At 42.1% G+C, this 23,491-nt stretch overlaps 1 protein-coding gene across 1 annotated transcript in view; it reads right to left on the reverse strand.

Annotated features, from left to right (window-relative positions):
* LOC118997675 (protein argonaute-4) overlaps nucleotides 1-23,491 on the reverse strand; it is a 36,975-nt gene that overhangs the window by 8,878 nt on the left and 4,606 nt on the right. Inside the window, exons 2-15 of the mRNA XM_037061444.1 lie at nucleotides 20,855-21,020; nucleotides 19,235-19,355; nucleotides 17,490-17,671; nucleotides 17,162-17,298; nucleotides 16,926-17,060; nucleotides 16,171-16,258; nucleotides 13,571-13,718; nucleotides 13,212-13,331; nucleotides 12,960-13,088; nucleotides 12,566-12,699; nucleotides 11,261-11,445; nucleotides 9,756-9,915; nucleotides 5,261-5,576; nucleotides 4,984-5,118 (exon numbers count right to left, since the gene is read on the reverse strand). Of these exons, the coding sequence (XP_036917339.1) occupies nucleotides 4,984-5,118; nucleotides 5,261-5,576; nucleotides 9,756-9,915; nucleotides 11,261-11,445; nucleotides 12,566-12,699; nucleotides 12,960-13,088; nucleotides 13,212-13,331; nucleotides 13,571-13,718; nucleotides 16,171-16,258; nucleotides 16,926-17,060; nucleotides 17,162-17,298; nucleotides 17,490-17,671; nucleotides 19,235-19,355; nucleotides 20,855-21,020 (2,156 nt within the window). The remainder of the gene's footprint in view (nucleotides 1-4,983; nucleotides 5,119-5,260; nucleotides 5,577-9,755; nucleotides 9,916-11,260; nucleotides 11,446-12,565; nucleotides 12,700-12,959; nucleotides 13,089-13,211; nucleotides 13,332-13,570; nucleotides 13,719-16,170; nucleotides 16,259-16,925; nucleotides 17,061-17,161; nucleotides 17,299-17,489; nucleotides 17,672-19,234; nucleotides 19,356-20,854; nucleotides 21,021-23,491) is intronic.

The following is a 23,491-nucleotide window of genomic DNA, read 5'->3' on the forward strand; positions in this document are numbered from 1 at the left end:
TGCGTTCTCAGGAAGAGTGCACTGCAGTGTGAATCAGGAAACTAGAGTTTCAGCTCCAGTCTCGCCTTGCAACTATGTACCTTGAACAACGCGTAATAGCTTTGGGCCGCAATCTCATCAGCTACAAAATTAGGCAATGATCTCTTACACTTAAAAAGTTCTAAAGTTCTTCTGTGGCTGAAACTCTAAAATCAAACTTTTAAAAAAGTAGGAGGAAACCTTCAGAAATGCATTTACAAGGAAATAAATTAAATCTTGCTATTTGGTCCATTTTCATCCTTTTCTGCTGTATAGCGGGGTTCCATATGGGGAATTTTATTTAGCATCTAGGCATGAATTTGATGGGAGTTTATCTGGCTCCCTTCTACCTGCTGTTATCTTTAGCTGAGGACCATGCACCAGTGCATGCAAGAACATCTATGAGTATAGAAAAGTCCCACTCCATCAAATTCAGGTGTGAACTTGGGTTTCTAGCAGAACAAGAAGAGATGTAACCGAATTGAAAGTTGTTCTAGCACTCTTTCCCAAAATGTGTTCTTTAGGAATATCAGTCCTGCAGGATGTATTTGGGTGTTTTATGGTCAAACACAGTTGTGAAATACTGAGTCAACCCAAATTTTAAAAGGTTTTTCTATTCTATGGCTTCTCAGAACCTTTATTTAATAAGGTATAATTTTTAAGAGGGAGATGGAGTATACAGCATTTCCCAAGCTTACTGGACCACAGAATCTTTTTGTTTTTTTAAATCTCTTGGAATCTATAAGTGAGAACCTGAAGAGATGATGTCCTGGGAAAAAGGGGATCCAGGCATGTTCCATTCAATGACGATCACTTGAGCACCCGTGTGCAGGGCTGCACAGATGTTGGGGAAGAGAGAGAGAGGCACAGAGAGAACTAATGAACATGCCTTCCTGTCTTTCACGGAAACTGTATACAATGAGCTGCACAGAAACGAGGTCAGGGCATTATGGAAGGCACCGGGAAAGGGTGGAGGGAGGAAACGCAGTGGTTGAAGGGGGAGGACGGGATAAAAACAGGAAACTCTCCAAATATCCCCTCAAGATAGGAATGGATAAATGAAGTGCGGTTCATCCATACCATGAAACGCTACTCAGCAATAGAAAGGAACAAACTACTGACACGTACAAAAACTTGGATGAATCTCAAGTGCATTATGCTAAGTAAAAGAAGCCAGACTCAAAAGCTGTGGGAATCTATTTCTAAGACACTCTGGAAAAATCAAAACTCTAGAGAGAATCCATACTCATGGTTGCCAGGGGCTGTGGGTAGGGGAAGGACTGAGTACGAAAGGGCACGAGAGAACCTGAGGGTGCGGCTGCTCCGTGTCTTTACTGAGGTGCTGGCTCTACAACCACGTGCATTTGTCAAAACTTGCACGACAGTGCACTCAAAGGGGCAAGTTTTACTGTGTGTATATTATACTTTAATTTTTTAACAATGAAAAACTTAGGGGGGGGGGTGGGATGGACGTGGTCATTCCAGGGATAAAAATGCACAAAGTACATAGGAAACAAAAGGTCTACGAGGGCATAATGAAAGATGAAACCAAAGTGTTCTGTTCTGACTACTGGGGACAACGCTGAACAGCACAGGAAAGCACTCGGTAGGCAGTGGGGACGTGCAGATTCTTGACCAGTGGAGTGGCAGGATACGATCTATACCGTAAAAACCTGGCCTTGAGAGCAGGCAGAGGGTGCGTTTGTGGAGGAATGGAGACAGGGAGACCCCGAGGAGCCTCCTGCAAAACAGAGGGCTTCTGCCTAGGGTGCAGGGAGCACAAAGGAGGAAGCTTGGAGACCAGAGATTTCGGGGCAGAACAGAAGACTCTTTGACCCACTGGATTGGGGGGAACAGGAAAGGAGGAGGAGAATTTAAAGACAATTCTGAAATTTCTAGCTTGGCTCACTTAATATACAGTAATGCCAAGTAACAGAAGAAAAAGAAGATGGGGGAGGAACAGGTTTTGGATGAGGATAACACAGCAAGTAAAAGGTTTAGACGTGTTTTGCTGGAAACGCCTGTGGCAGATTGTATTACGCATGCCAAATACCCCCTGCCCCTCCCTAAAGGAGGATTACACTTCCCCACCCAATTAACTCAGGAGTAGCCATGTCGCTTGTGTTGGCAGGTAAAATGCGGCCTGAAATGTGTTACTTCTGGGCAGAAGCTTTAAGGGCCAGCACATGGCTTTGTGCTGTATCTTTTTTCCCCTCTGCGACAATGACTGGCGATGCTCCAGATAGATGTTTCTCTGTCAGTCCAGGTTCTAAAGGGAGGACAGCGGGGTCACAGCTGCTGCAGACAGTCACAGTGGATGTGTAATGTGAGCAAGGAATAAATCTTTGTAAGCCACTCTGACTTCCACTCGCGGCCTAGCCTCCCGTGACTGACACAATGCCTACAGAGCAAATAAGGAAAGTCGCCTGGTAGATTCTTGGAAGTGCAAGTCGGGAGCTGCCCAGGGAAGTCTGGAGCTGGAAATAGAGATTTAGGAAACTGGGAGCAAACGAGTGAATTCAGAGACGCGGGTGAGACGAAAGGGCGTTGACGTTGAGAAGAAGGAGAAGGGGGAAATGGCAGGAAACACCACAGAGCAGGAAGAAGAGTCGAAGAAAGCCTGATGGCAGACGTGGGTGGTGAACCTGGGTGGTCAGGTTCGGCTGAGGCCGAAGAAGGCGAACGTCGCCAGTGCGGCAAAGAGGGCAGCGAGAACCTGAAAAGGCGTCGCTGGATTCCAAATGGGCAGTCGTTAAGAGCGCCACCTTACTGGGGTCCTCACGGTAGAAGTCAGGCTGCAGAGAACTACAAACAGTGGGATGTGAGAAGGTACAGAGAGACAGTCAAGTCATTTTCTTCCTAAAGTCTGGTCACAAAAGGAAGGAAAGAGAAGGTGGCAGGTAGATGGACAGAGAGGCAGGGGGAAAAGAAGTTTATTTGGGTGACTAAGGAAGCATTGAGAGGGAGGAGATGGAGGCCAACTAATGGGAAAGACGGACATTTCGGAAAATAAAGGGCTAGTAATGAAGTGGGGCGCTACGGGAGGCAGAAAGCAATGGGGACAGAGGCACGAGTAGGGGAAAACAGCTTCGGTGGAGAGATCAGCCTCTGAGGTGTGAGGAAGGAGATAAGAAACATAAGATTTAACTAAATTTGAAAGTAGAGGAAAGGATGCCAAGAAAATTCATGCCTGTCTAGGTTGTTTTCCGAGGGAAACAGAAGGTTGTTCTACTGTTGGCAATGTGAACTGTTGGCAAGGAAGGCATCATGGATAGGGCTGGAGGGCTGAGGAAAGTACAAAGATTTGGAACAGATGCAGTAGGGAATAAAATAAATAAAAAGACTGCAATCTCAAAGATCTGACTGAGACTTGTTATTATGAATTTGCAATACAGGTCATTATTAAATAAGTGACTTTTTTCTTTAAAGATTTTACTTGTTTATTTTTAGACAGAGGGGGTGGGAGGGAGAAAGTGGGGGAGAGAAACATCAGTGTGTGGTTGCCTCTCACGTGCCCCCCCACTGGGGACCTGGCCCACAACTCAGGCATGCGCCCCGACTGGGAATCAAACTGGTGACCCTTTGGTTTGCAGGCCGGCACTCAGTCCACTGAGCCATATCAGCCAGGGCACAAGTAACTTTTCTCTTCAGCAGTCTCTATCGGCCTCAGAGTAAAACCAAAGGAAACGGGCAAGTGGACTGGTTCCGAGCTGGAGATCAGCAGGAGGCACGTCCAGAGAACTGAAGACATTGACGTGAAGAGGTGCCAAGGAGACCAAGGACTGGGACTGTCGGTCTCGAAAGGTTAGGAGTGACATGGCGTAGGAAAGAGCAAAACTGGGAGGTGGCTTGGGGTTCCAGAAAGATAATCCAGGCCTGAAAGCTACGTGAAGAGCAAGCTCACGGAGGGATGGAAAGGTGACAGTGCCCTGAAGGAGGGTGTGGCAGGATGCTTTGTGCCCAGAGCTTGTGCAAGAGTTCCGAGAATTTGTGTGCAGCGGAGCCTAAGTATTACTAAGTCAGGGTTCGGGCCGTGTAGAAGGCAGCACTTTGAATCTGAGCTGACTGGTGGGCCTGGAGCTCCAAGGGGTAAACCCTGAGTTCTCTATTCTGAAATGATTTAGAAAACAGAAGCAGCTCAGACTTGGAGTAGAAGCAAAAACTAAGGGCACACTAGGACCGAGTGGGAGTGACCCACAAGATTACGTGGTTAGACAACAGAGAGAACTGGTCTCTCTGGGGGTGGATCCCCGAGGACCTGGAAAACGTGAAGTCGTGCCATAAAAATATCATAAAAGCAAAGTCATCCACTGTCACCTGTTTACCTGGTTTACACATAAACGTAAGATTATAAATAGATACATTACACAAAATGCCTCTTACCGAGTGCTGGGAACTGTACCGCAGATTAACATTCATGCATTCCTCTAATCCTCACAACAACCCTGTGACATAGGTATTGTTCTTAATACATTTTACATAATGTTGAGAACATTATAGCATAGAGAAGTTAAGCAACCTGCCCACGGTTGGTGAGTGTGACATCGTAAGTGTTCAAAGTTTGTACCCTGACAATCCCCAGCACTGATATAAAATCATTTTAGAGATAAATTCTTCTTTGTACCCTAGACTTGTGCCTAAGGCACTGGTAGCAAAAAGCAGCAAGTGGCAATAAAGACCAAGGAGACAACTGAGCCCCATGCAGGTTGCCTGAGTCACCTTAGTGGACCTGGCATGTTTGCTGACCTCCGTCCTAAAAACTTTACAAATAAGACAACTGTTCAGTCTTGAAACCTGTATCCTTCAGAAACCTGTATCTTTAGTCATCTAAGATGAACTGTAGTTGGTTTATTTACTGAATTATTATTAGGCACTTCTGCTTTTAGAAAAAAAATTGTATGTACGTCCACTCAAAAAATACACTTACTTGTATCAAATAATGAAGCTTATCCTACGTTTCCTTACCCTTTCTGTTTTATCTGCACAGAAGAGTCGTGTGTGATGTCTTTTCTGCACCACAATGTAGGTTATTCCTGGCCGGTAATCTTCCTCCAAGCTAATACATGCCTTTCGAATTGCTATTAGTTCTGGCCAAGCTACCTAGGAGTTACAAATGGAATGACATTTAATTGAGAACTCGCCTTGTAGCTCTCAGATCTAATTTCCCCAGAGTGGCGGATGAAAGGAGGCTGGGTCAGACAGCCAGAAGCCCCGAAAGGCAACTATGGGACAATGCGAGTACCTGTTTCATCTGTCCCTCGGACACCCCGCCACGGTAATAGATGATCCGTGTGGGTTTGAAGCGCGTGGACTTGTAGAACTGGATCAGCAGCTCTCGGACCATGTTAGTAAGGTCCTGGATTACTTCCTGGCTGTACAGGAGTTCCTGGGAGATCTCCTGGCGGGAAGTCTGCACCCGCACGGTCGCACAGTACCGGCTGGGGTGGCCGTCCATGCTGCCAACAACAGCAGCAATGGAAGGCTTCTTCCCGTCCCCTGCAGGGGGGTGCGTGACATCCGCTCCCAGGAAGATGACAGGCTGCTGGAACACCGATGGCCTGCTCAGATTTAAAAACACATTGCCACTCAGATACACAGATGAAAATGTTTGGGTTTGGCAAGCTTACTGGATACAATCACAGATATAATCTTATAAGAGAGAACAAAGACTTGTGCCCTTTGGGAGAGGACTCTACGGCCCCTGCGTTTCTGCGCCACCCAGTACGGTGAATCCGAATCGAATGCAGAAATCAACATGGTTCTGCTGTAACAGTAGGAAGGGAAGAACTAAAAACGAGGACCCAACTCAAATTTAACGAGATCTCTATGTGTAAAAGGAAATTTTTCTCTGAACAGGCTTTCTTGGGATCCTGGGATTTCTTTCTTTTCTTTAATCCTCACTTGAGGATATACTTATTGATTTTAGAGAGAGGGGAAGAGAAGGAGAGAAACACCGATGTGAGAGAGAAACAGACGGGTTGCCTCTCATTTGTGCCCCAATCAGGGAATGAGCCCACAATCTAGGTATGTGCTCTGACCTGGCATGGAACCCATGACTTTCGGTTTACAGGAGGACACTCCAACCACCTAAACCATAGCAACCAGGGCAGGATCCTGGGACTTCTTACAATGAATACAGAACTGCAGAATGTATATGGAACTGGGACAAAAGCCCCAATTACTTTTAGGATGTGAGACTTAGGAAAGAGAATCAAGTCTATCTCCTTCCCTATCTTATTGTTACTTACAGCACTTACCACTTACCCCACACGCTTTACTTACTTATTTTATTTACTGTACACACATATATACACACACATGAATGTAAGCGCCACGGAGCACTGCTGTATCCCTTGCGCCTAGAATACTACCTAGCTCACAGTTGATTCTCAATAAGTATTTGTTGAAAGAATAAATTTATTTATTTGGCCCTGTTTTTCTATCTAGGGAATCAGGGGAAAAATACCACACATGCTTCTCTGGTAAATTCTTAAAAGTAGGATTCTTAAAGAATAATCCAGGAGGCATCCCAAATTAGAGAATCTCATGTAAAGGTACTAAAGATGTAATAGGCACTAAAGCATAGGTACCTCCATGAGGGCAGGGACTATGTTGTATTTCTTTTTTTTTTAATCGATTTTAAGTGATAATGGGGTTATCTACTGGGAGGAGCCATAAGCTTGATAAAGTGCTGGAAATGTTCTGTATCTTAACCTGGGTGGTGCTTACAGGAGTGCACGTGTAAATAAGAGAAAGCAGTCAAGGCTTCTGGTCAAGATGGAGGGGTAGGTAAACATGGTAGTCACACCCTTCCACAACCACATCAAAATTACAACTAAACTAGAACCACCATCATTCAGAACCACCAGTTGAATGGATGTTCTACAACTAAGGATATAAGAATAGGCCACATCAATGCTGGTGGGAGGGGCAGAAACAAGGAAAGGGCTGGTCCCTCATCTGCATGCCTCGGATAACAACCAGGAGGGATATTTAGGTGGTGGAGGTCCACCCCTGGGGAGTACCGAACCCCCAAGCCCAGGATTCCAGTGCCAGAAAGAGAAGTCCCCATAATTTCTGGCTATAAGAACCAGCAGAGATTGTGGCTGAGTAAGGCTAAGGGTGTCTGGAGTCCTAGGCAGTTCCTCTTAAAGAGCCCAAACACGAATTTACTTGGCCTTATTCCCTCCAACTTCCACCACTGGGGAAGCAGCTCAAAAGGAACCAGGGACATATGGGGAGGAACCGAATTGTCTGGCATCAGAGTGAGACCCGGAGGGGTACCTTTCTCCCAGACAGAAGTACTGGCAGAGACCACTGTTCCTTTCCTGAGCCCTACCCCCACAGAGCTGACAGGCCAGTGCCATATCTGAATCTCCATCAACCTGGCTCACACCGTTTGCCACACCTTGGTGATTCCCTGAGATCTCACCCCACCCAACTTCGATCACTTTGTAGTTCATGCCAGGTGGTCCTAGATAGGACACAGGTGGTGGCTGACCTTGGACTGTACTTTCTTGGAGGTCCCAGAGCTAGCATGACCATGGACAGCTTCAGACCGCATCAAAGCACCAAAAAACCTCCTCCACAAGGGACACACTTGGGAGGCGGATTCAGTGGGCACCAGAGCCCCACTGAAGTGAGTCCTACTCCATGGGGTGGGCCCTTGCACAGCTAATTCTCTGTGGTGGCTGAAACCAGTCCTTGTAGGTGATGTGCCTGGGGCTTAATTCCTCCCATTGATGCTGCAACAGCAATCAAAGCTCAACTACAACAGGAAAGTGTACAAAGCCCACGTGGTGGAGCGGGTACACTCGAGCGCCCAGTTTGGGTGAACAGGGAAGCAGTACCAATGGACCCCACAGGACACCTACTATTAGGCCACTCCACCAAGCCGAGAAGACGTAGCAGCTCTACCTTGAAACAAATACAGGGAGGCTGCCAAAATGAGACAAAGTAATATGAAAGAACAGAACAAAATTCCAGAAAAAGAACTACACAAAATGGAGACCAGCAATCTACCAGATGCAGAGTTTAGAGCACTGGTTATAAGGATGCTAAGGGAATGTAGTGGGAAATTCCACAGCATAAAAAAGGACATGGAAACCATAAAAAATAACCAGTTAGAAATGAGGGTACACTAACAGAAATGAAGATTAATTTACAAGGAATTAACAGGAGAGTATATGAAGACAAAAATCAAATCAGCTATTTGGAAGACAAGAAAGCAAAAACTACCCAATCAGAACAGCAAAAAGAAAAAAAAATCCAAAAAAAATGAGGATAGTGTAAGAAGCCTCTGGGACTACTTCAAGAGTACCAATATTCGCATCATGGAGGTGCTGGAAGAAGAGAGGGAGTAAGAAATTGAAATCCTATCTGAAAAAATAATGACAGAAAACTTCCCTAACCTGATGAAGAAAATAGACATACAAGTCCAGGAAAGGCAGAGTCCCAAACAAGATGGACCCAAAGAGGACCACACCAAGACACACCATAATTAAAATGCCAAAAGTTAAAGATAAGTACAGAATCTTAAAAGCAGCAAAAGAAAAGCAGTTAGTTACCTACAAGAGAGCTCCCATAAGACAGTCAGATGATTCATCAACAGAAACTTTGCAGGCCAGAAAGGGTTAGCAAGTAATATTCAAAGTGATGAAAAGCAAGGACCTACAATCAAGATTACTCTACCCAGAAAAGCTTAATTTAGAATCTGAGGACACATAAAAAGCTTCCCCGACAAGGAAGAGCTAAAAGTTCATCACCACCAAACTAGTATTACATGAAATGTTAGAGGTCTTCTTTAAGAAGAAAAAGATTAAAAAATATGAACAATAAAATGGCAATACATATCTATCAACAACTGAATCTAAAAAACAAAATAAATGAACAAGCAGAAAGAAGCAGAGAATATTCTCTGTATCTATATCTAAAGAATATTTTGACAGTTAACAGATGGGAGAGGGGTCAGGGGCATAGGTGAACAAGGTGAAGGAATTAAGCACAAATTGGTAGTTACAGAATAGTCCTGGGGGTATAAAGTACAGCACAGCACAGGGAATACCGTAAAAAACGTTCTATGCCCTGGCTGGTGCGGCTCAGTGGATTGAATGATGGCCTGCAGACCAAAGGGTCACCAGTTCAATTCCCAGTCAGGCCAAATGCCTGGGTTGTTGGGCCAGATCTTCAGTAGGGGGTGTGCGAGAGGTAACCACACATGTATGTTTCTCTCCCTCTCCTTTTTCTTCCTTTCCCCTCTCTAAAAATAAATAAAATCTTTTTAAAAAAAGAAAAAAATTATATATAAATATATATATACATCTGTGTGTGTGTGTATGTATGTATATGTGTGTGTGTGTGTGTGTGTGTGTGTGTAAAGAAAGTTGGCCCTGGCTGGTGTGGCTCAGTGGGTTGAACACTGGCCTGCAAACCGAAAGGTCACTGGTTTGATTCGTAGTCAGGGCACATGCCTGGGCTGTGGGCCAGGTGCCCCGCTAGGGGTTTGTGAGAGGCAGTTGATCAATGCTTCCCTCACACACCAATGTTTTTCTCCCTCTCTTTCTCCCTCCCCTCCCCTCTGTCTAAAAAATAAACAAAACTCTTTTTAAAAAGGAAAGAAAATTGAAAGGTAAAGAAAAAGAAATCGAGATGCATACTTGAGGTTGTGTGCTTTACTCTAAATTACGAAAAGTTAGAGCTTAATAAAAAAATGGGAAAAACGGAGTTCAGAATCTTACCTTTGATGAGGTACAAGCACGTTGTTAATTCCTCCAAGCTTTGCATTTATCTTCAGGCAAAGGTTGGAAAGGGTCTGGGGTGAGGTCTTCACTACATTTTTTACCTGGACACATTGCGTGGCCATACCCAGGAGGGTATCCCCAACACGTTTCACCTCCGCTACAAAAATAATTAATTGATTTTTTAAAATGTTTAAATATTTTCTTAATTACTAAGAGTAGAGGGGAAAATCCATACTGACATTTAGAGTGCCTACTATATACTGTACATGGTGCTAGATGCTTTTCTTATGTGGTGTTTTTTGTTTGCTAAACCCCAGGGCAATTTTTTTTTCCAGTTTGGATAAGCCATCTCCCACCCTCTTCCTTCTCTCCCAAAGGCCTTTATTCATTTTTCAATTTTATAAGTACTTCGCACTAACTGATTGTGCCACTGGAACTCCAATGCTTTCAAATTTTAATTTATTGATGTTTAGAGAGAGGGAAAAGGGTAGAGACAGTGAGAGACATCAACTTGTTGTTCCACTTATTTAAGCATTCATTGGTTGCTTCTTGTATGTGCCCTGACCAGGGATCGAACCCACAACTTTGGCATATCAAGATGATCCTCTAACCAACTGAGCTAGCTACCCAGCCAGGGCCAGGACTTTAAACTAGCCTACCTCTTTATCCTACAATACTACCTGCCACCACTCACTCAGTCCCTGGAGGTTCCTCTTCCTGCAGGACTGGCCTGAGAAAGGATTCAATCTCCCTAGCCGCTCCCTCTCACTACAGGCATACCAGCCCATTGAATTTTTCCCTCCTTTCCACCTCAGCCTTTTTTTCCCCTCTAAACGTTAAAGATAAACTGAAGGTAACAAAAGAAGCAAATGCAGAGAGTGTTGGAGATATTTTATAAAGTTCAGACAGCTTGGTCTACAATTTCCAAATCCTTTACTTAGATAATAGCCAGAAGAACTTCACATCATTATTCTAATAGATACAAACTAAACAGCTCCTTTTCTGGAAGTGGCAGGTTCCTCTCCTCTTCCCCACTCTGATATTCCTCACTGTTTTTAACCCACAGTCCAGTTCTCCCTGCTTTGGGGGCCATGACAGAATTTCACTACATGCCCAGTCCTCACTGCCACTGTGTTTCCTGGCCCCATGCCCATCTTCCCTGACATGGGTTGGATGGGCCAATACAGCTGGTTGTGGCCAAGAGGTTGCAGATGTTAAGAACCCTCCAGAGCTCTCTTTTCTCTCTGCCGTGAAGCCTGCAACATTCCAAACCATGACTGCTCTGCCAGCCTGGGTTTTAGAGGGAAAATGATAGGATGACACGGAGCAGAGGCTGCAGTGTACCCGCAATGGACACACTGCAGGAACAAAAAGCAAACACATGGCTGCTTGGAGCCCCAGAGAGTCTCGGGTTGTTGGCGACTGCAGCATACTCTAGCTTATCCTGTCTGTCATACCTACTATGGAAATCATCCTTCATTCAGCCTTAAAGGAGTCCATACCATATACTGGCGTCTTCCCGGGCAAGATCACCACTATTAGCTGAAGGCCCACATATGTCATTTTCAGATGTTTAAACATGGGCTCCACGCTGTCTGCACCTTGTGCGTACTTGCAGAAACATGGCTGGCCCTGGATGGGCATCCCTGCATCCTTAGAGATTTTACGGAGCTGGTCAGTGAAACTCCTGTTAAAACAGAACCAGTGGCACACTGCTTTCATTTCAGGGTACATACTTAGTATTTATTTCCCTCTATGATACTTCCTTCAGTTCTGCAAATTCTTAGCCAAAACGAGACACAAACAAATAAACAACAAATTTTTTTGTAGCTATTTGAGAAAAATAGACTGGCTGTTGTATCATTGCCATGCAGAAGAATCTGTATCGACAAATTATCGGATTATCATTTTGAATTTTTAAATAGTTATACCTAAGGCCCCAGGGATTTGAATAATATTCTTGGTCAAAGTTTTTTTTTTTTTTTTAAACATGCAAGTTAGTAATTCTGGACTGAAGAAATGCAAAGTCAGCATTTCAGGTAATGTGTACTTGGGTAAGCCTGCTGTGAGAATAGCTAGGTGAGCTCTTGCAAGCCAGGGTTCAGTTGAGAACCTGGACACACTCTGTTACACAATCACTGCATTTAGGGGGCTATTCAGACTAGCCACACATGTGAATCAACACAACAGCAAAAGAAATCATCACTTCAAAAAAGAAAACCTCATTACAAGATTTTGAACTTTGGGTTTTGAAAGTTACTCCAGTCTATGTATAGAGCTTTCAGAATAGTTTCTTTTGTGCGTTTGCCAATATTTCATAGGATTCCTTTCTTTCATCCCAGCTCCCTTTCTCTGCCTTGATTTCTCCATTCTTCTCACTCACTTCCTTCGTATAGACAGCTGCCTCTGTGAGGCACGGACCAGCGATCTTAGTTGGTGACCTTTTAGTAAAATGTGCTCGCTGGTAAATTAGAATGGTTAAAAATAAACTCGTTTTTATCTTAGCTGGAAAGATACAATTAATACCAAAGGAAGCTTCACTAAGAACCCACGAATTTGCCAAAGGGCAATGCTTCAACCTCGTGAGTCACAAATGTCTGCTCCACACGTAAGGAAGCTGAGTCAGACTCTCAATGTATTTCTCAAATTGGCAATTGATTCCAATACAAGGCATTTTTCCTAGAGCCAGGTGGTGTCCCTACAGCAGTCGGGGATTTGGTGCCAGTGCACACAGCACATTCACAGAAAGATGGCATTTTTCATATCTGGAAGCGATATTACTAAGCTGAAAATATGAAGATACTCACTTTAGTAAATCTTCCCTACATTGTTTCTGAGGCGCAAAACAAGCAACTGCCCAAACTTTAATTTCAATGCCAGCATAAAACTGCTTTCCTCGCATGTCCCAGACACCCTGGTTGGGTGTGGCTACTGTTTTATTCTTTAAAAACAAAACAAAACAAAAAAAGGAACAAAAGAAAAGAGAAGAGACATTACAATCTAAGGCCATTTGAATATTGGTGAGGGGATAAACAGGACTCTATGTGGTATTAGCCAAAAAACAAAGAGCAATAATAAGCATAACTATGGGCAAATTCACCGTGGCGGTGTAGAAAAGCCCTCAGTTGTAGAGAGCCCTCAAAAAGCTCTCTTTTTGACTCGTTATTGGGAGAAGCTTGCTGAACAAAATGAAAAGCTTACCCGGCCTCCATACTGCAGCATTGGTGCTGGAAGTACCCTGCCTGTGAGCTCTGTCATTTCATTGTGGACAACAATACCAAACTCTTTAAGGTATGGGTCAGGTCCACCCACCATGCTGTTACTCTTCACCTAAAGAACAGGAAAGCCTGCATATATAAGAACTGACGAGTAACTGTGTCCCATCAGGAGTTTTCTACCGCTTTGTTTTTGCATCTCAAAGCTAGCTTGTCTTAAAGACCATGCCTTACTGACCAGTCTACTGATTTCTTCCTGTCTGTCGGGGGCAGATCTTGCCGTGGCTTTGATCATCGTGGACGTCTGATTGTCTGTGAGCTTCTTTATACATCGCTGCCCTGCCACAATATTACAGACCTACAAAGAGGCGAAGAGAAATTCGTTTGTGTAAGGGGCTTCTACATCCTAAGCCTTTGCTGAATTCTATCTTACATCTCCCATTCTGCACCACCCCCCTCAACAATGAAAGTTCTGTTATATGATCAGCCCCAAATATTTTAGAGATGAATACTAAATTCTACCACTTGCTTAGATACGATTTTGTTTTTTAACTCATTCAAGAAGCTGGCGGATTGGCAAAAGAAGACTGAGCTTACCTCGAGTGGCAAGTACGTATGTTTTTGTTCTTGTCCTACTTGGAGACATGGAAGGTGGGGATATTTCAGCTGCAGACTATACTTCTGCTTAAAATACTGAGCTACAGTGCATTCCATAGCTTGACCATTTTCTAGCTGTAAAGGAAAACTATAGGAGACAATGTCATTTTAGAAATTTCAAGTTCTCTTTTCTCAAACAAGCAAACAAACAAAAGTCTGCTGACATTTTCTACCTTGATCAGTCACTTAAAAACAAAGGTCAATCTTTACTTGTATATTTTCACTTAAGTCATTTTGGTATTTAATCCAAACAGTGATCACGTTGGAATTTTCCACGTTTTTTAAAGCTAGAATGAGAAAAAATTATAATTAAAGTTTAAAAAGAATTGAAAACAAGAGGCTACAGAATCAGAAATTACAGAAATTCACTAGAGGTCAGTTAATATCTACAAATGCAATCTCTTGTTGGCTTCTTATAGATAGAAATTTTGTTTGCTTAAGAGAAATTTTTTTTGGCAAAATGAGTGTAGCATAGTGACTGGGACCATATTTTCAGATAATTAAAATGTCCCACCAAACCAGGACAAATACATGTGGATTTGGAGGCAACAAGACCAAGTTCATGAAATTGAGACTATGCTAGGATACTTTGTATAAACTGAGGAGGCTGGGTTAAGAGACTGTTTATTTGACTCTTCCAGTGGGCAGATTATCTCTACTACTTGGCACAATACTAACTTTAATCTTGCTTTCTTAATTGTTACAACCCCACAAAGTAACAACGCAGTGAGTATCATCTATGTATCACTCATGTAACTCTCCCAGTCCCTATTCAGAACTTCAAGTTATACACTAGCTGGCTACTGACCACTTCAGTGCAATTAGGCATCTATGTCTGAGGAGAAAAGCATCTGTTCAACACTGTATCGATTCAAGAATGTTTACATTTCTGGATTAAAATCAGGGCACTTATAGAAAATAAAGGCACGTTTAAAATTGTTTAGAGGTAAATTTGATATTGCAAAATGAAGAAGCAAAGTATTACTTGCTATGATGACTACCTTTTTTTTAAAGATAGTTAAATCTTTATTTATTTATCTTTAGAGGGGAAGGGAAGGAGAGAGGGAGAGAAATATCAATGTGTGGTTGCTTCTTATGCATCCCCTGCCAGGAACCGGCCTGCAACCCAGGCATGTGCCCCGACTGGGAGTAGAACCGTGATCCTTTGGCTCGAAGGCCTGCGCTGATGACTACCTTTCAACCACTGTTAAAGATTCATGGTCTATACTGTAAGATTATGTTGTACTAAAAACTTGTGGCTTTCTGCAGATTCTAAAGTCCAAGTGATGATATAAACTTGAAATTAAAAGTTTATGTCTTGAAAAAAATTAAAGAAAATAAATGTATGTGCTTTTAGTTTTCATGAATAAATTATATAGATATATAAGTATAATTATTCTTATAGCGTTGTAAAGTAACTAAATAATGAAAAAAGAGACAGTTCCTCTTGAAACAAATGCTAAAATTCTCAATAGTGATTTTCTAAGATTCTGGTAACATTTTCCCCCTAGAGAATAAGGTCAATGACATAATATGAAGATTACATGGAATATCACTTTATAACTCTTAAGAAATTTATGTAATGTGTGCCTGAGTTCATACTGAGAATTTGTTCAAATCAGATTGAATCAATATACCACATTTAGCCAGAGGTCACCCACCCCCAAAATTTAACTATCTAGACCAAAGAAAGACCTTCAAAGGTGGTTTTGATATACACTAAAGTTCAAATATCGAGAACCGTGGATCTAAAACAAAGTCAGATTAGAATATAAGCAAAAAAAAAAATAAAAATTTTTACAAGGCTTCTGAGTAATCAAAATAATGTAAAGTAAAGTTTATATATTTAGATTATTTACTTAGAAGAGACAATATTTATGTTTCTCTCAGTCATGAGTTCAGTGATACAGATTACAAGAACAAAGCCTACATATATGGTAAGTTAAAAAGCACTGTAGCGTGTAGTTTCTCATCAGGCGTAGTGCACAGTGGACCAGAAGCTGGGTGACTGGGAAAATGAGATGGGGAAGTGAGAGTGAGCGTGCTGCTGGAGGTGTGCCACGCGCACTGACAGCTGGAAGAAGCCACTGCTCGCTCCAAAAGGAGGGAAGGCAACCCACACAACTTTGTAACCTGAAACCAAGTCTCAACGGTGACTGGCGCAGGAAACTTTCAATGGCTCCATGATACACATCTTCCCATGTCACGCAGAGGCCTTAATAACCCCTTTAGGCCCTGCAGTGAGAATCACCACAGTATAATAAATGATGATTATAATGATGACTCTGCATCACTAGATAAAAGTTGATCTCTGCTTAGCACACTTTGTTTAAGAGGTGAAACGAATTAAAGGCAGGAGATAAGTTTTACAAATGTCTATCAAAAAATTTTAAAACATTGTTAAAGCTTTGGTGCTTAAATGTGAAGATCTCAGTGATTTTGAAAAATTGCAATATGAGATACCAATTCCTCAAATGATGATAGTAGCTTCCTCTGTTAGCAAAAACGCAATACTGTCATTCGAGAAGAGCTTAACATACGTTTGATGACTGGCTGGCCGTCTAGTCACATTGCAAACTCGGTATTTTCGCTTCATCTGTCCACAGTGAGTCACCTCAACTTTAAGACCTGAAGGTGAAAAACAAAGCTAAAACATCAGTATTAATTAGAAGCCTAAGGATAAGAAAAAAACAGATTCCAATGTGTTCAGAAAGACATGCCATTGTACAGGACATAAGTTGCAAGGACATGGGAATAATTTCATTATGTGTAGACCAAAAGCCTCAGCTAAGCAGAAAATACTAGAACCCAGACGATTTAAGATTTGCAACCACTTAAATTTATTACTTCATTCAATACATAATTACTATGCATCCATTATGTTCAGGTGCTAATGAAACTTACATTCTAGTGAGAGAAGATAGCTAATTACAAGCAAAGAGGAAAAAAAATTCCAAAAGGAAAATAAACAAACTTGTGTTAGTTTATTAAAATAGAAGTTTTAAAAACAGTAAGTGCCTGCTATGTGCCAGGTATTATGCTAGGAACTATGAATCTAATTGCATTTAAGCTTACAAATCTAACTGGATTTAATTCTCACAACAGTCTTACTGGATAAATCTTACCTTAGAGATGAGTAATCTAAGGCTCACAGTGGTTAAGTACCTTGCCCAAGGCCCCACTGATAGATCTAGCTGGGGTGGGACGACAGCCCAGGTGAGTCTGACTCCAAGACCATGCTCCTTGCACCACGGCTGAACTGCCTGTCCAAGACTATCGCAATGCAAATACCTACCTCTGATTTCTTTGGTAAACTTGACACGTTGGGAATCTGTTAGAGGTTTGGTCTGTTCATTGATGTTCTGAATGTCTAAAACCTCACACATGAATTCAATGATAGGCTGAGCCCGGTAGAAGGCAGTTGCAGATACTAACAAAGAGAGAGAAAGGATACTTACTTAGCTTCGGGGAAAGAGACAGGACCAAGAAAATCAGCCAAAAGACTTAAGAGGAAAGAGCATCCCATCCTACCATCAATATTGAGCATCATATTCCACATGGCAGGTCTCACAGACTGATGAAAGCCAAACCAAACCTCCCTGCCCCCTCCCAGAGGGTGGTAGTAACCTTCCGGAGGTGAGAAAAAGGAACGGCCCACTGGAGTGTACCTGAAGAGACGAAAGTTCGCATGTTTGAGAATAAAAACTTGAAAAGTCTTTCATTTCACTTTCCACTTTGTAAATTGAAACAAAGTTTAAACTATGACTTATGTAGAAACCTTTCAATGGCTCCCACGCAAACTATCAAAAATAAAAAAGGTATGATATCTGTGGCAAAGAATTCAAACTGAATTACTAACCTCATGGAGGGAAGGTGTCTTGTGATAACATCGAGTGCTTGTACGGAGTCATCTGGGACTTCATTCAAGTGTCCAGCTAAAGCTTCTAAAAGCAACTGAAGGCTCACAACTGACACCCACTGAACAGACACTTTAAAGGTCTGGTCTTTCCCCTCACCTGGAAGGGTCACTTCCATATCAACCTAAGGAAAAATCCACATACATGTATATTTACAAAGGCTGGGAGAAAGTTCCCGGAAATATTCAGTATAGTATATGCATAAGGATATTCACACTTCTGTAATTGCAAACCACCAGAAACAACTTACATGTCCATCAATAGGGAAATGATTTCATATCAAATTTTAATATGATATGATCATTTAAAAATAAGGTAGGTGCTACGGAATCTATGAACCTTAAAAACACTGTGCTAAGGGAAATAACCCAGACACAAGATGACAAATATTGTGTGATTCCACTCAGACGAAGCGCCCAGACTAGTCAAAGTCATAGACACAGAAAGTAGATGAATGGGGACTGGAGGCTGGGGGAGGAAGGAGTTGGGAGTTCTGGCTGAATGGGTGGAGCTTCAGTCTGGGATGATGAAAACTTCTGAGGTGGACAGTGGTCACAATTGCACAACAGTGTGACTATACTTAATGCCACAGAACTCTACACTTAAAAATGGTTAAAATAGTAAATTCTATGTTATGCATACTTTACCATAGTAAATTTTTAAAATATTTAATTAATTTATTTTTAGAGAAAAGAAAGGAGAAAGAGAGGGAGAGAAACATCAATGTGTGGTTGCCTCCCATGCACCCCCAAATGGGGACCAGGCCGGCAACCCAAGCATGTGCCCTAGACTGGGAATTGAACCAGCGACTCTTTGGTTCACAGGCTGGTGCTCAATCCACTGAGCCACACCAACCGGGGCAAATTTTTTTTAATTAAAAAATAATAAGGGCCCTGGCAGAGTAGCTCAGTTGGTTAGAGCACTGTTCTAATACGCTGAAGTTGCAGATTCAGTCTCCAGTCAGGGCACATACAAGAAGCAATCAATGATTGCATAAGTAAGTGGAACTACAAATCGATGTTTCTCTCTCAAATCAATTTATAAAATAATAAGGTAGATTTAAATGTACAGAAATGGAAAGAATCCCCAGACCTATTGTTAAGTGAAAAAAACATATCAGAACAAAATGGAAACAAATAAAAATGTACATAAATAAATGCACAAATAGCTAATAAAAACATCCGAAAGGATACATACCAAACTATTAGAGTAATTTCCTCGGAAAAGGAGAATGGGATTGAGGACAGGTAGAGAGGCAGGTCATCACAGCATTTCTTGATTGTCTAAATGACTTTATAATGAGTATGTATTTACACATTGCTTTCTTAATTTAAAAAATCATTTTTTGAAAAAGTTACTGTGGCATTATGTATATTTTCATAAATGAGTGTTATATAAAATTCTGTAATGTATAAAAACTCCATGTTCAGACTCAGGCAACACTTCAACAATGTGAGAAATTTGGAATATGTATAAAGATGACATAGTCAACCTGAATTCTAATGTTCATCTAATGTTCAATTATTGATTAACTATGGGAGAAGAGAAGATGGACAGAAAAACCTATTATCACTATAAGAAACAACTAAGCATTGAATTGTCATTAGAAGAGGAAACATCTCTGTCCTGTGGAATTACTACCAAATTAGACCCAAAGCTAATCAATCGTTCTACTCTCCACACTTACCCTATCCCGTCCGATTGGCAATGGGTGGGCGGTGTACATGTTCCTTTTGCCATCATAGCCAGGCTGTCGGTCACCAAATATCTGCATCTTGAAGTGCCGCACCATTGTATCTACTACCTCCCTTAACAGTGATGGAGACAGGGGAGGTCAGCTCGGAAAAACGGTGGACAGTAAGGAGACTATCGTCATACCTTGATCATCTAAATTCAGTTCAAAAGTCCTCGGGAAAAGTAAGAGTTTAAGTGACCGTTGATTTAAGCAATTAAAACAACAGTCAACCAAGGAAAGGAAATAACAAGTGAACAAAAGCAATGATGAGATGACAACCAAAGGGAAGAGTGGTAAGATTTATGGCATTCTCTCATTCTCCTGCTTTCCAAATCCCTCTCCTATGACAAACAGAGCCTTATTAGGAAGAATAACCTCTCTCAGGCATCTAAGTGTAGCATGTTCATATTGAAAATGATAAGGTTGCTATCAAAATATACATTTTTCTTCAAGTATGCTGGTTTTGGGAAAAAAAGCGGGCAGAATTTCAGCAATCTGAGGATCAAGAAATCTAAGACGCACCATACTCAAAGGAGTAATTCAACATCTATAGGTTGACTATTCAACCTATAGTCAAAGGAGTTTTGACTATAAATAGTCAAAGAGGTTGGCTATTTTTAATTCTGCATACTCTTGTTTTATCCCAGAGCGTTCCCAAGCAGTGTGGAGAAGGGAATGTTGTGAAATACCCTCATTCACAAAGACTACCAAAGTAGTTTCTTTCTTTTTAGAAAGAAAGCCTCTCTCTCAAGCATGCGTAGCTTTACTGAAGTCTCCTTGCATATACGCCAGATCACACGGTATGCAGGCCCTGAAATAAATGCAGTTGCAGGAAAATACGAGTGCATAGTTTAAGTCGGAGTCTGGGACACTTTGGGGTGAGAGAGTCGATGAAAAGTCAGCCGCTGTGTCTTACCAATGTTAGTGATAGCAAGAGCATTCTCCAAAAAGCAAGAATCCTAATACTAATAAAGACTGCTTGAATAGCAAAGTACAGAAAGAAAGGAAAGGAAAATGGCTGACCTCAGCACCCTCTAAGAGTACCTGTACAGGGCCATGTCTTCACACTTGGTCAATTCCTGTCATAGAGACCATAATGCTTAAATCACCTCACCCGCACCCCTCTTGATAATGCAGATTGAAACAGAACTTCCTCCTCAGTTCACTTCCTTCAGTACTCCAGGATGACCCATCTGTCTTTCCACTTATATTTTTCTCGTGTCCATCGCCAACACTTAATAATAAAATTGAATTTCCAGATAGTTCTATTTCCCATAGACACTAATGTCTTCACCTACTTTTATAAATTTCTGCTACCCTTGGACAGAAAGAGTGACTTTTCTTCTTCCTTCAGTAAGTGTTTACTGATTGAACTGTGATGTAGCCAGCACTCTGCTAGAATCTGTGGAGGATAACCATGTATGAGACAGCAAAGGAACTTATCATCTCAGAGAAAAACAAAGCCTATGTGTTGAAAGATTTAGAGAACCAAAAAAAAATTAGAGAACAGTAGGATATGTAATAAATAAATTACATGCATTTATACAGAAGTCTACTCTTTCTCACCCTTACCTGTTGACTCTACGAGGCCGTTTTTCTGGTTTAATGTCCACATCATAGTGATACACATCTATTTTGGGGATCTGGACCTGAAAATGATTGGCTAACAGTCGAATGGGTTTCCCAACAGTTCCAAGGCCAGGACGGCGGGGTGGCTGGAACAGGCTGGTCGGAGGTCCTGAAGAGATTGAAAGACATTCGATGTGTCATTTGGCCATGAAGAATGATACTCCCTTCGTGAGGATGATGAGGACGATGATAGCTACAATTACTGAGATCTTATTATTCACTAAACATACTAAGAAATAAAGGGTTTGGGTGTCCTCTTTACCTCAGGTCCTCTAGATTTCCAATATTTTACCATGTTGTGATTATTTTGAATATGAAGAACATCAAAGTTAGACAGACAGTATGATGAACTCCTCTCAGGTGTCAGCTACTGCAGAAAGCCTTTTATGAGCATTGGTGGATCTACAGACAGGCTTACAAAATTATGTGCATTTTAAATAGAAATCTCTAGACCCTGGGTGCCATCATCTTGTTCAGGATGGAGAGGATCCATTAATCTTCCCCAAACCAGCCTGCATTATTATTAGTTTGTAGAGACAGGAGGAGGTTAGACAGCAGTTATATTTATCAATTTACTTGTTAATTTAGATCGTGAAACAAGACCAATAATGTTAAACTTTCTTGTCTATAATCTGATTTTTAAAAAACATTTTATTTATTTATCTTAGAGGGGAAGGGAAGGGGAGAGAGAGAGAGAGAAACATCAATGTATGGTTGCCTCTCGTGTGTCCCCTGCCAGGAACTGGGAACTGGCCTGCAACCCAGGCATATGCCCTGACTGGGAATCGAACCACGATCGTGTGGTTCGAAGGCCCGCGCTCAATCCACTGAGCTATAGCAGCCAGGGCTTTATAACCTGATTTTTTTAGAATCTGGATAATCTGGTATTTTCTAATCATAAGGTTTATTTATTTATTTATTTAACAAACATTTATTCACTTATTACATGTCTAGCCTGCACTATGGGCTCAGAAGAAAGACAGTTTCTGTCTTCAAGAACTCGCAGTTGTTCTTGACCCAGGAGAGATTTTGTGCCCCAGGAAACAGGCAAATGTCTGGAGATATTTTTACTTGCCACACTTGGGGATGCTACTGACTTGTAGTGGGTTTGGGAAAACACAGTCTGGGAACTATTTGTCTACAAAAAAGCCTTACTCCTTTCTGAAGATAATGTCAAATAGATACTGGCTTAAAAATATATACATATTTTCTGCTATGAATAGGTGTTCAGTTAAAGTGGGCTATGGTTACAGTGGAAAGTTACAACAGGCTCTTTTATTGCAACGACATTTTACCAAGAACAAAGACAATCACTGAGGAAAGAAAAGTTTGAGACAAGATGCTGTCTTGTCCAACATCACTTAGGAACATCAAAGCAAACACTTTAATGAAGTTTGTGCTGACAGATCACTATATACAAATTCTTTGAGTACCAAATCTTTGCACATATTCAACTCATTGTTCATTCATCCCCTAGATTCTACTCATCCTTCAAAACTCAGGTCGGGTGTGACCAACTTGGAAGCCTTTCCCCCATCTCCCAGACTGGAGGATGCACCCCCTGTGTTCCAAGACCCTCCGTATGATGGAGCACTTAGGACAAGTACATAGGAACAACCTGCTAAATTGCTGTTTCCTCCGAGAGACTGTAAACTTAGAAGAAATTTAACAATGGACCTCAGGTTCATTGCTACCTCCTCAAGACCTAATGCAATGAGCAGTACATTGTAGAAATTCCATAAATGGGACTTCCGTCAAGATGGAGGCATAGGTGGAAACACTGTGCCTTCTCCCACAACCAAGTTTGAATACAACAAAAGTTTTGGAGAACTAGGACACACCCAAAGACCAGAAAACGGAATTATACGGAAGTCCGACAACTACGAACCGTTCAACGAGGACGGTAAGAGAGGCGGAGCCAGCAGCGGAGCTGGGTCGGGCAGACTGACCAAGGTCGCACATTCGTGCACAGTGAGACGGACCACGCAGGCCCCAGGGGGCAAACCCAGTGGTGGAGGGCTGACAGCGGTGACACACTCGCGTGCAGTGGAACGAAACGCGTGGGCCTAGTGACGGTGGTGGCTGCTGGGCCGGTGGGGGTCGCGGCAGCAGGCGGCGGAGGGAAGCCATTGTCCCTCTTTGACCCCGCCCCCACATACAACGTCACAACCCAGTGACTTAGTTGCCCTGCTCAGGTGAACACTTTAGGGCTCCGATCCTGCTACGGAACAGGCACGAACAGCCCAACAGATGGCGCAAGAAGAACTCAAAGTCCCAGAGCCAATAACTCTAAGCGACCTAGAAATTGCCAGCCTCTCAGAAGCACAATTCAAGACACTATTTATCAGGATGCTCACAGAACTGGTAGATTATAGTCACAAATTAGAGGAACATATGAAGGCTAAACTAATTGAAATGAAGGGAGATGTCCAGGAAACCAATAGCGATGGAAAGGAAACTGGGACTCAAATCAATGGAATGGACCAGAAGGAAGAACAAAACATCCAACCAGAAAGGAATGAAGAAATGAGAATTCAAAAAAATGAGGAGAGGCTTAGGAACCTCCAGGACATCTTTAAA

Source organism: Sturnira hondurensis, unplaced genomic scaffold (genome assembly GCF_014824575.4).
Source record: "Sturnira hondurensis isolate 20B ecotype Veracruz unplaced genomic scaffold, ASM1482457v3 Scaffold0013381, whole genome shotgun sequence".
Lineage (NCBI taxonomy): Eukaryota > Metazoa > Chordata > Mammalia > Chiroptera > Phyllostomidae > Sturnira > Sturnira hondurensis.